The 12,481-nt window shown below is 49.4% G+C and overlaps 1 protein-coding gene across 1 annotated transcript in view; it reads left to right on the forward strand.

The window, feature by feature from the left end:
• FAM117A (family with sequence similarity 117 member A) overlaps positions 1-12,481 on the forward strand; it is a 58,459-nt gene that overhangs the window by 28,036 nt on the left and 17,942 nt on the right. The window contains exon 2 of the mRNA XM_049779788.1: positions 6,116-6,285. Coding sequence (XP_049635745.1) covers positions 6,116-6,285 — 170 coding nt within the window. The remainder of the gene's footprint in view (positions 1-6,115; positions 6,286-12,481) is intronic.

Consider the following 12,481-nt stretch of genomic DNA (forward strand, 5'->3'; position numbering starts at 1 on the left):
TGGCAGTGTGCAAGGCAAGCACTCTACTGCTGTATCAGTCCAGCCCCATGTTAGCATTTCTTAATCTTACATCTATCTGTGTGGGGAACATTGAAACATTGGTTTTGCCCTTAATTTGCTCTGGTCCCTGAGAAAGCAGGTGCTCATGTAAGACATTGGGTGTAGTATGTTAAATAAATTGTAGGGTTTCCCCCTCATCAAAATTTAACAAACATTTTTGAGTCTCTTTCCATCCCCCATCCTTTCTGGGCACAAGGGAAACATGGCCATTTTAGTCTTCTCAGAGGGGCCAGGATATGCCAAGAATTCGGGGCTTTGGGAGGGAAGAGGGGGCTGTGCTGAGGGCTCGAAGACAGAAAAGAATCTGTCATTTGTGGCTATCTTGGAGCAGCGCCAGCACCCTGTGCTTGGATGTGGTCACTGCAGAGGCACATCGATGCTCAGCTGTGTTGTGTAAGGAGAAGAAACTGAGGCAGTAGGCTGGGCATTGGGGTACAGTGGTAGGGCTCAGGCCTTGCCTATGCAGCCTGTGGATTTGATTTCCAAACCCCCCCAAAAGAAAGAGGGGCCGGAGTGGTAAGGCGTCTGCCTTGCTGGCGCTAGCCTAGAACAGACCGCGGTTAGATCTCCAAGCATCCCATATGGTTCCCCCAAGCCAGGAGCAATTTCTGAGTGCATAGCCAGGAGTACCCCTGAGCATCACTGGGTGTGGCCTCCCCCCCCCCAAAAAAAAAACGGAAGAGAGAGAGAGAGACAGGAAGGGAGGGAGGGAGGAAGGAAGGAAGGAAGGAAGGAAGGGAGGGAAGGAGGGAGGGAGGAAGGAAGGGAGGGAGGGAGGGAGGGAAGAAGGGAGGGAGGGAGGGAGGGAGGAAAGAAGGAAGGGAAGGAGGGAGGGAGGAAGGAGAAAGCAAAGAAGAAAGAAAAAGAAACTGAGGCAAGCTTGGTGTGGATACAGTGATGGATATAGTCAGGCAGAGAAGATGGGTAGGGGCTGCTGGTTCTGGATTGGGGCTGGTGCTACCCCCATCCATCTTCTTCCTTCATCCCTCCCTCCATTGTGTGCGCATTGTTTTTTGGTCTGTAGAGAACCAGTTTGGGATCCACAAAGTCCTCAGAGTCTGTGAATAACTTCGGTCAGAGGTGGCTGGGAAGCATGTAGAGTTTGACCAAAATGGGTGGTTGGATTCTCACACCAAATTCCAGAATTCTGAGTCCTCTCTGGCCAGGGAGCCCTGGGAATAAAGTCCCCGCTGAAAGTCGTCCTAGGGGACTGGGGGCTGGGCTGCACAGCTTTCTGGAAGAGGTGGCACAGTACTGGGAAGGGCAGTGGTGGCACTGTCCTGAAATGGGCTTTACAATGTTGAAGAGAGCCGGGTAGCTCTGAGACCTCAGAGATCCCTTCAGTCTCCACTCCTGAGGTGACTGCGGACTGCATTTCCTCTCTCTGTCCCTCTTTTCCCGAAAGCCAAAGAAGAAGCCGCCATTGCTCTGCCAGGGGTGTTGCTGCCGACTGCAGGGTGAGCTAGTACCCTGGAGACCTCTCCTCTCTGTGTCTTCACCTCCTCATCAGTCTTTCCCCGGCCCCTGACAGGGCTGATGGAAGAGAAAAAGAGAAAAGGCTGACACACATGAACAAAAGTCCTTTCCAGGGCTGTGACAGAACTTGCAAGTACAGTGAGACTCTCAGCCTTTATATAAGAACTCTAGAAGAGAGTTTGTCTGCTACTTCTGAGGGGCAGGAAAGGCAACCTCATTGAGAACTGGTTTCTTTCTCAGCCCTGAGTTAGATGCTTGTCCTCAGAGCAGTAGACAATGCCTTGAAGCAGCCATTAGGACCAGGACACTGGCCTTTATGCCTGTCTCTTGCTCACCTTGCTTCTACACACACCTTTGCATCTGTCCTTGACTCACAGTCTTTTTTGTTTATTTGTTTGCTTTGTTTTTGGGTCACACCTGGCGGCACTCAGGGGTTACTTCTGGCTCTGCACCCAGAAATTGCACGGGGTACCATATGGGATGCCAGGATTCGAACCACCTTCTATCCTGGATCAGCTGCATGCAAAGCAAACACCCTACTGCTGTGCTATCTCTCCGGCCCCAGACTTTGTGCAGTCTTATTTTCCACAGCCCCCATCCTAGCTCAGATATCACAAAACGCTGTCTATACATGGCACAGATCCTCAGAAATAGCCAGATTGTCACCACCCTCATTGGTCATCACTGCCTCCTCATTGTTCTCCAGTTATGGGGTTCTACACCAGCTTGTTTGTGTTCTCCCACTCTTGGTTGCAGTGTTCATTGTGATGCTCACATGGTCCCTGTGGTGCTCACACATGTGCTTGCTGAGGGCTCCTCTCCTGGTCCTGTTGCACAAACATCTTTACTCTCAGCAGGTTGCACACTTTCATTTTCTCCTCATGCCACCCTGGATGTTCACATGAGGTCAGACATTCAGTGCTTGCCATAAAGCCGCAGGGACCACACTTAAGTCTTCCAGGAACTTGGACTCATAGCTTCATGCTTCCAAGGCAGGTGATTTTTGCAGGGGAGCAATGTCAGGGAATTGCTACCATTTAATAATTATTATTATTATTTTTTGGTGGTTTTTTGGGTCACACCCGGCAGTGCTCAGGGGTTACTCCTGGCTCCATGCTCAGATATTGCTCCTGGCAGGCGGGGGGGGGGGGGGGCATATGGGACGCCGAGAATCGAACCGATGACCTTCTGCATGAAAGGCAAACGCCTTACCTCCATGCTAATAATTATTATTATCAATTTGGGGGACCACGCCTGGCAGTACTCAGGACTTACTCCTGGGTCTGCATTGAGGGGAATCACTTGGTAGGGTATGGTGTGGGACGTATGTGGTGTTGGGGACTGAACCTTGGTTGGCTACGTGCAAGACAAGCTCCCTATCCCTTGTACTGTCTCTGTCTCTTTGGCCCCAACCACCATTTAATCTGAAATCCAGGGTAGAAAAATGAGTGGTTGGAAGTCAGGGTTGGAGAGAAAGGTGGGGTTTGAACCCGCAGGACTGTTAGAGAGTCATTGGGTGAAAGGCACAGGGAGGGAGAGCTGGGCTGTGCCTTCTGAGCTTCTGAGGGAGAGAAACACTATTCTGTGTTGTGGCTCAGGGTGGGTGGACTGGACAAGATGTACTTACCCAGTCTGTGGCAGAGTTAAAGCAGGTCTTTTGTGGTAAAACTGATTTTAATCTAATACTTAGGTGCCTGGTGATCACCAACCTAGTACTTGCTTGTGTGTGTCTGTATTTTTTATGTGTGCTGTATGGGTATCTTACTGTGGTGTGACTATGCTGTGTTGCAACTATGCTGTGTTGCGTATGTGCGATTGAGGGGGTGGGGTGGGGTGGGGTATGGGCAAAGACATAAAATAGAGCCAGTCCTATTATCTGGGAGTGGTAAATATCCATCACCCAAGAGAGGGGAGGTACTGTCCGAGAGGTACTGGTACCCCAGGAGAAACTCAGGAAAGCTTGAGGTTCTCCCCCAGGCAGTCAGGAATGCTTCATGGAGGTGGGGTCCGTTTGATGGTCTTCACAGATGGGTTCGATTTTAACCCAGCCATGTGTTTGAAAGCTCAAAGATGAAAAAGCCTGGGACCTGGATAGGAAGTGGTGCAGAGAAGAAGAGCTCGCCCTAGACACAGACACCTCGAAGAGCAGTGAAGTGTAGAGAACAGGAAGTGAGGGTGTGGGACCCAGCATGAGCCTTTGGTGCTCTCAGAAAGTTCATGAGACATTTCAGTGTTTGCTTTTGGGTCTGATACTGGGGGTTGAACCCAAGCCTCCAGTCTCAAAACAGACTCCACTATTGAGCACATAGTCAGTCTCTCGTTCTCTCTCTTCCTAATTCACCCCCCCATTTTTTTTTTTTTAGTGAAGTGTAAATAGTTTATTTAGGAAATGTCAGAGAAAAGAGCCTAGGAAAGTTACCATAACATAAAGAAGAGAGGGGCTGGAGTGGTAGCACAGCAGTAGGATATTTGTCTTGCTGCCAACCTTCCAGGAGCAATTTCTGAGTGCAGAGCCAGGAGTAACCCCTGAGTGTCACCTGCTGTGGCCCAACAACCAAAAACAAGAACAACATCAACAACAAACAGAGAAAAGAAAGGCCTCAACATGAGATGTTGGTTATTCCAGAATGAAAAAACTTTGAAGAGGAAGATCAGAAAACAGTACAGCAGCGGAAGGCATTTGCCTTACATGCAGCCTGCCCCAATTCAATTCCTGGCTTCGTACATAGTCCCCCCAAGCACTGTTAGCAGTAATTTCTGAGTGCAAAGCCAGGAGTAAGCATGAGCACCACTGGATGTGGCCCCAATACAAAAAAAGAAAAAAAGAAAAAAGAAAGAAATGAAAGAAAAAAAAATCTTTGAGGAATTTTTTGTTTGTTTGTTTTTGGGTCACACCCGGCAGCACTTGTGTTACTCCTGGCTCTACGCTCAGAAATCGCTCCTGGCAGGCTCAGGGGACCATATGGGATGCCGGGATTCGAACCATCATCTTTCTGCATGCAAGGCAAACTATCTCTTCAGCTCCAAACCTGGGCCATTTCTAATTTTTAAGTAATTTATGAATGTGTTTCTATCTGTGTGTAATGTGTTTCTATCTGTGTATATCTTGGATTTTGCAGAAGGCAAGTTGCCATTATAACTACTCTACAGTGACACTAAGTTCAGACACAGCATCTTCAAGCCTCCACTACCATCCATGTCCAGAACATTAGTATTGTTCCAGTTGGAAACTGCCTACTAACCAGTAACTCTCCAGGTCTTCTTCCCCTGCTCCCCAAACCCTGGCTATCTCTCTTCTTTCTGTCCTGATGAATTTGCCTATTCTAGGTACCTTATTGAAATGGAATCATATATTTGTTCTTTTTTGGGTCTGTTTTATTTCATATTTTAGAATGTTTTGGAGTTTTGTCCATTTTGGAGCATGTGTGTTTGAGAGTGGGACTGTCTTGTTTGGATCTGCCACATTTTGTTTACCCACCATCTGTCTGTGTTCACAGATAGATTGCTTCCACCTTTTGGCTATTATGAATAATGCTGCTGTGAATATGGATATATGAGTGTATGAACATCTCTCCCAGACCCTGTTTTGTGTGTGTGTGTGTGTGTGTGTGTGTGTGTGTGTTTGCTGGATTGTATGGTAATACTATGTTTAACTTTTTGAGGAGCTGCCAGCCTGTTAGTGTCTTTTTAATACAAAGCTCTTCAGGTTTATTTATATCTGCAGTCCCCAGTTCTCTGTGCTGTGCTTACTGCACTCAGGCATTGCCAGGGGATTACTATATATATGAAAGCAGTTTTCTCTGCCTAAGGGAAAGAGCCTTTATAGATCTCAAGATAGGAGTATTTTAAAATGTGGCCATGGAAGGAAAATGGGGTCAAATGAGATGATGGAAACTTATGGATGATTTCAGAGTCCTTGGAACTGTTACCTTCTCCCAGAAAGCCTAAACTAAGGTAAACATACAGCGAATGGATTTATAATAGCTTTATTTTTGTCCTATGGAGACAGAAGTCAGAGACAGAGGAGAGAACCCCAAAGCCCTGGATAGTTTCCTAAATTTGGCTGCCTCACTCCCGGCTAGCTGAAAGCAGTTCTATTGTTCCCATGGTCTCAGTCCCCCAAATCTCCTGGAACTACTAATTTTGAAGGAATTCCAAAGAGTCCTTCATTTCCTCAGGAGGATTTTGCAGTGCAAGGAGCCCTGAATGGGTGTTGGAGGGAGGAAGTGAAGGGCAGGATGTGGGGAGACAAATGTGGGTCTTGTTCATTTTGGGCTTTCCATCTGTAGATGGAAAGAGCCCTACCCCCCATGCAGTCAGGTGTGGAGACTGAGGTGGATGCAACTCTTTACCCATTCAGAGCAGGACACACATAAAATAACCCCGAGACCAAACAAAATGGTGTGAAATGTTTGCACTGATAAAGGCCCTCTGGTTCAGTGAGGCAAGCCCTAGTTAGATCATCCCTTTTCAAGGGTTCAACAAAGGCCTTTCAGAGGGAGGTTGGAGAGAGAGGAATTTGGTCCCTGCAGCCTTCGTCCATGGCGATGTCAAGGTGTGCCTCTGTGCTCTCTTCCAGCCAGTGTCCCGTGCTCCGTGGCCCCAGAAAAATCTGTGTGCAGGCCTCAGCCACCCCAGGTCCGACGTACATTTTCCCTCGACACCATCCTCAGCTCCTACCTGCTGGGCCAGTGGCCCCGAGATGCTGATGGGGCCTTCACCCACTGTACCAATGACAAGGCCACCCAGGTAATGAAGTTCTCTCCTAAAATAAGAGATGAGGATGGGGCGGGGCTGTGGGACTGTGTGGGGGACCCTGGCTGGCTGAGGAGCCCTTTGGTCTATTCCCCAATTCCCTGGCACTGAAGTGTAAGTGGTTTGTCCTGGGTTTGGGCTGTTTACATTCCTCATGGAGCTTTCCATCAGCCCTTGTTCCTTGTTTCACTAGTTTGTTTTCCTTTCCTTTTTGTTTTGTTTTTGGGCCACACCCAGCAGTAATCTGGCATTCCTGGCTTCGTGCTCAGGAGTGATTCCTGACAGTGTTCAGAGGGCCATATGTGGTGCTGGGGATTTGAACTAGGGTCACGGTTGGCAGAGCTGCATGCAAGGCAGGTGCCGTACTGCCCTACTCTCTCCAGTGCTGGGTCAGACTATCCATATGCAGGTAAGCCCGCATTGACTTTGAAATTTCTTCTAGGGTTTAGGGGGGCTTTTTTTTTTTTTTTTTTTTTTTTTTTTTTTTTTTTTTTTGCTGAACCTGGTGATTCTCAGGTATTACTCCTGGCTTCATACTCAGGAATTACCGTATTTTTCGCTCTATAAGATGCACGTAGTTTTTAGACGCTCTCCTCCCCTGCACTCAGGTTTCAGCTCCAGGTGGCATTTGCTCCATAAGATGCACTTATTTTGGGGGTGGGGGTTATGTGAAAGGTATGTCCTATGATACAAAAATAGGTATTTCTTTTGGTTTTTTTTTTTTTTTTTTTTTTGGCTTTTGGGTCACACCTGGTAGTACTCAGGGTCACTCCTGGCTGTATGCTCAGAAATTGCTCCTGGCAAGTTCAGAGGAACATATGGGATGCCGGGAATCGAATGCAGGTTCATCCTGGATCGGCATATGCCGATTTGGCAAATCGGGCAATAGGGCAGAAGCCCTATTGCTGAGCTATCTCTCCAGCCCCACAAAATATGGTACTTCTGGCACTGACAGTGCATGCAAAGCAAACACTCTACCTATGCTATACTGTCATCCTTGTCCCTGGTCTAGGTTCTGAAAAATAAGAATTTACCTTGATAAAATTAAACTCGAGCCAGCCTTCAATTGAGGTTGTGTTCTCCAGACAGCTGGAAATGTTGGCTAGAAAAATGTGTGGGGCCAGGAGAGATCATATTGGAACCAGACTTGTGAAAAGTCCTTAGGGGATGCAGAGTGAATCCCTGGGGAATGGAGAGTGGATTCCCCAACCAGCAGGTGAGCCTGGGAGCTCCAGGCATCCAGATTCCATCTTACCTTGTTGCTTTTTTTCATGCCATTTGTCTTTGTGAGGAATCCCCTGTGGAAGGAATCCACTGATCATCCCATGATTAGAACAGATGGTGCTAACTTGAGGTAGAAGTCAGTCATCTTGTATGAGATATTATACAGAGATGTTATTTGTTCCTTTGTGGAGGGGGTGGTCTTGGGGTCATACCTGGTGTTCTGCAGGGACTATTTCTGGCTCTGCTCAGGAGGGACCCACCTCTGGCGCTGCTCTGGGACTATATGTGGTTCTGAGTCAGCTACATGTAAGACAAACTTTGTACTATTTTCTTTTTCTTTTCTTTCCTTTTCTTTTTGCCTCTTGTTTATTTGTTTTATTTTAGGGCCACTCTGGCTCTGTGTACAGGGATCACTCCTACTTGGGCTCATGGACTGTCTAGGGTTCCCAGAGGATCAAACCCAGATTGGCTGCATGAAAGGCAAATGCTTTACTTGCTATATTATTCCTCTTGTATCTCCTATGTTCCCCCTCCAATATTTCTTTATGTGTTTGATTTTTTTTGTTTTTTTTTGTTTTTTGTTTTTTTGGGCCACACCTCGTGGTGCTCAGGGGTTACTCCTGGCTGTCTGCTCAGAAATAGCTCCTGGCAGGCACGGGGGACCATATGGGACACCGGGATTCGAACCAACCACCTTTGGTCCTGGATTGGCTGCTTGCAAGGCAAACGCCGCTGTGCTATCTCTCCGGGCCCTGATTTTTTGTTTTTGGGACACCCTCAGCTATGCTTAGGGCTTACTCTTGCTCTGCACTCAGAAATCACTCCTGTCAATGCTCAGATACCAGGGATTGAACCCAGGTAGGCTGTGTGTCAGGCAAGAAGCCTACCCACTGTAGTATCTCGCTGGCCCCACCAATATTCCTTCCTTTCTTCTTCCCTCCCTCCCTCCCTCCCTCCCTCCCTCCCTCCTCCCTCCCTCCCTCCCTCCCTCCCTCCTTCCCTCCTTCCCTCCTTCCCTCCCTCCCTCCCCTCCCTCCTTCCCTTCCCTCCCTCCCTCCCTCCCTCCCTCCCTCCCTCCCTCCCCTCCCTCCCTTCCTTCCCTCCCTTCCCTCCCTCCTCCTCCCTCCCTCCCTCCCTCCCTCCCTCCCTCCCTCCTTTCCTTCCTTCCTTCCTTCCTTCCTTCCTTCCTTCCTTCCTTCCTTCCTTCCTTCCTTCCTTCCTTCCTTCCTTCCTTCCTTCCTTCCTTCCTTCCCTCCCTCCTTCCTTCCCTCCTTCCTTCCTTCCTTTTTCTCTCTTTTTCTCTCTTTCTTTCTCTTTTTTTGGTTTATTTTTTTGGGGGGCCACACCCATTTGATGCTCAGGGGTTACTCCTGGCTAAGCACTCAGAAATCGCCCGTGGCTTGTGGGGACTATATGGGTAGCCGGAGGATCAAACCACGGTCCTTCCTTGGCTAGTGCTTGCGAGGCAGACACCTTATCTCTAGCACCACCTCACCGGCCCCTCTCTTTCTTTCTCTTTCTCTTTCTTTCTCTCTCTTTTTCTTTCTCTCTTTCCCTCCCTCCCTCCCTCCCTCCCTCCCTCCCTCCCTCCCTCCCTCCCTCCCTCCCTCCCTCCTCCCTCCCTCCCTCCCTCCCTCCCTCCCTCCCTTCCTTCCTTCCTTCCTTCCTTCCTTCCTTCCTTCCTTCCTTCCTTCCTTCCTTCCTTCCTTCCTTCCTTCCTTCCTTCCTTCCTTCCTTCCTTTCCTTCCCTTCCTTTCTCCCTCCCTCCCTCCCTCCCTCCCTCCCTTCGTCCCTCCCTCCTTCCCTCCCTCCCTCCTGGCTCTCAGGGGACCATTTGGGACACCAGGTATCAAACCCAGGTTCAGCCTGGGTCAGCCAAGTGCAAGGCAAAATGCCCTACTGCTGTGCTGTCACTCTGGCCCTCAACCAATATTTCTTAATCTAATTCAGGATTTCAATATTCTTTTGTTTGTTTGTGGGCCATATCCAGCAGCCCTCAGCAGTTACTCCTGGCTCTGCGCTCTGACAGGCTCAGGAAACCATATGGGATGCTGGGGATCGAACCTGGATCGACTGTGTGCAAGGCAAACACACTACGTACTGTGCTATCACTCCTGCCCTCTTAGCATGTGCATTTTTTGTTTGTTTGTTTTGTCTTTTTTGGGTCACACCCAGCAGCACTCAGGGCTCTGTGCTCATAAGTCGCTCCGGGCAGGCTTAGGGGACCGACCATATGAGATGCTGAGATTCGAACCGAGGTTTGTCCTGTGTTGGCTATGAACAAGGCAAATGCCTAACTGAACAAGGCAAATGCCTTACCACTGTGCTATTGCTTCGCTCCAGCACGTGCATTTTAGAGTCAAAACATCACCTTTCTGGTTTGGACCATTCCTGTCCATCTTTTAGGGGCAGTTCTCAGAGGAAGATGAGCATGGGCCTGGAGGTGGCTCATGTCCAGGAGACCCTGTATATATCAGCTCTTCCTCGCAAGCTGGGGGAAGCCCCACTGTGCCTCCCAGAGGTTGGGCGCTGCCAGATGTGAGTGCTTTCTGGGCTCCCTTGGCCCTGCCTCCTTGTCTGAGGACATCATGCTTGCCCCCCTCCTTTCATTTTCTGGAACGAAATATCACAAGTGAGTGTTGGAATGTCCGGGACTGTGCTTGGCTTGGTGGAGAAGAGAGTAAGGAAATGAGGATGGGGTTTGGCTGAAGACACTCTGAGTCTGGTTGGGGGTTCCATAAAGACCAGTGAGCAGATGGCCAGAGAGTGAGAGGGAGCCAAATATCTGGCACAGCTTTGGGGAGGGGAATTCTGGTGGGAATGCCCAGCCCTGCACCAGTACAGATCTGCCTCAGTTCCACTGCAGAGTCTAGAGAGAGAACAGGAGCAGGATGTGAAAGGAAAACATGCTCCAGGTCTCAGAATAGTCCTCAGAATAGTCTCAGAACTCCTCCTTGGGCAGTGTCAGCTCAGACTAGGTGTGCAGTTGAGGCAGGCTCCCTGGAGGAGGAGTTCCTGCAGTGCATCGAATGTCAAAGCTCCCACTGACCCAAGCCCTGTGATTTCTTCCGTCAGGAGTTCTAGCAGCCTCCATCCCACCCCTCAGACAGACCAGTCAAGGCACAGTTGTCTCAGTCTGTGCTAGGACCCGAGGCTGTGTGTTTTTTCTTAGGCACTCACTGCAGGCCAGAGCTTTTATATAACAAGTCTGGGCTCCTCGCCACCATGAGACAGAGGTCAGCGATGTGCCTCCGTGGGTCTGGCAGGGCTGCACCAGGCAGCCTTCCTCTTTCCCGGGATGGGCTCCAGCCCTCGAGGAACTCTTAGCAACCCGTCAATATTGTGACTGCTGCTGGAGGTGGGAGTGCCCACTGCAGCCGAGGCATCTGCCTGGCGTCCATTCATTCCTGGCCCATGTGGAAGGTTCTACTCCACGTAAATGACTGCTTGAACCCCTGGGTGTGATGCGAGTCCCTGTTTTCAATGCTGTGATCCCGCTCAGCAGTCCTTAGGCTCACTGCACACCTCCCTGCATTCCCATAGACCTTCACTCTTGAGCCCTAGCACATCACTCTGCATGGGTCTGGAAAATGGGAGCGGATTTATTGGGTGCTCCAAGGGACTGTGAAGTTGAGTAGAGGGACAGAGCAAAGCAGGGCCTACCAAGGCTTTGAGAAATAGGTGGAGGGGCAGAGAGAGAAAGAGAGAGTACGTAGGTGAAGGTCCTTATATTGCAAGTGACTGATCTTGGTTTGAATTCCCAGCACCACATATTGTCCAGGGATCACTCCTGAGCATAGAGCCAGGAAAAGCCCCTGAGCATCACCTTGTATGGACTAAAATTCCAGGAAACAGATTAAGGCCAGCACCTTTCTCTAATTTCTTTCCCTAATTCCTTAGCGCTAGAGGTGTGGAAGGACTGTTTGTACCTCTCTCCCTAACTTTTGCCCTTTCCTTTCTTTTTTGGTGGGGATGGGAGGTGTGGTTTAGCCAAATCTGGTGGTATTCAGAACCCATTCTGGGCTCTGCACTCAAGAAACATTCCTGGTGTGTTCAGGGACCATATGGAATACTGGGGATCCAGGCCTTGGTTGGCCATGTGTAAAGCCAATACCTTATCTGCTGTATTATTATTCCAGGCCTATCTTTTTGTTTTGTTTTGTTTTTGGACCATACCCAGCAATGCTTAGGGGTTACTCCTGACTCTGTGCTCAGTCAGAAATCACTTTTGGTGGTGTTCAGGGGACAATTTAGGATGTGGGAATCGAACCCTGTTTGGCTATATCCTCTCTATTTATCCTATCTCTCCATCCCCTAGCCCATCCTTTCATTTTTTTTTTTTTTTTTATTTATTTTGGCTTTGGGGACCACATGCAGATTTCAAGGGCTCCTGGAAGTTCCATGCTTGGGATCACTCCCACCAGTTCTTGAGGGACCATGTACTCCAGGGATGGCCCCTGGCTGGACCTCCCACATGCAGATCCTATGTGCAGCACAGTTGAACACCTCCTCAACTCCTGCCATCACCTCTAACTGTGTCGGTAGAATACACCCCTTTATGGTGCTGGTGCCTGATTCTGCTCTCACACTTCCTCTCCACCCCACCACAGCCCTAGCCACATCTGCTGGGGCATTGCTAGAACAGGCTTTTAGGGAGCTAGAGGGATGGTTTGGTCTCAGCAGCTCCCTTCAGAGACTCCTAGAGCCAGCCAAGGTCCTGTCTTTTGTGAGTGAGTGCAGGCCTGGGCAATAGACAGCTACGTGTGCCAGGTCCACATGTTGCAGGTGGGGGTTCTGAGCACTGGTTCTGGGTCAGAGCAGGGGACCTGCTGTACCTGTTCACAACCCCTGCCCCCCTCCCGCCAGGTGCAATTGCTGTGTCTCAGGCTCTTAGTTCAGCATAGATAGTAGCACTCTGCTTCCTGTCACTCTCCTAGTATGGCTTGGAGCTGTGCTACCCAGATTC

Source organism: Suncus etruscus, chromosome 1 (genome assembly GCF_024139225.1).
Source record: "Suncus etruscus isolate mSunEtr1 chromosome 1, mSunEtr1.pri.cur, whole genome shotgun sequence".
In the NCBI taxonomy this organism is placed as follows: domain Eukaryota; kingdom Metazoa; phylum Chordata; class Mammalia; order Eulipotyphla; family Soricidae; genus Suncus; species Suncus etruscus.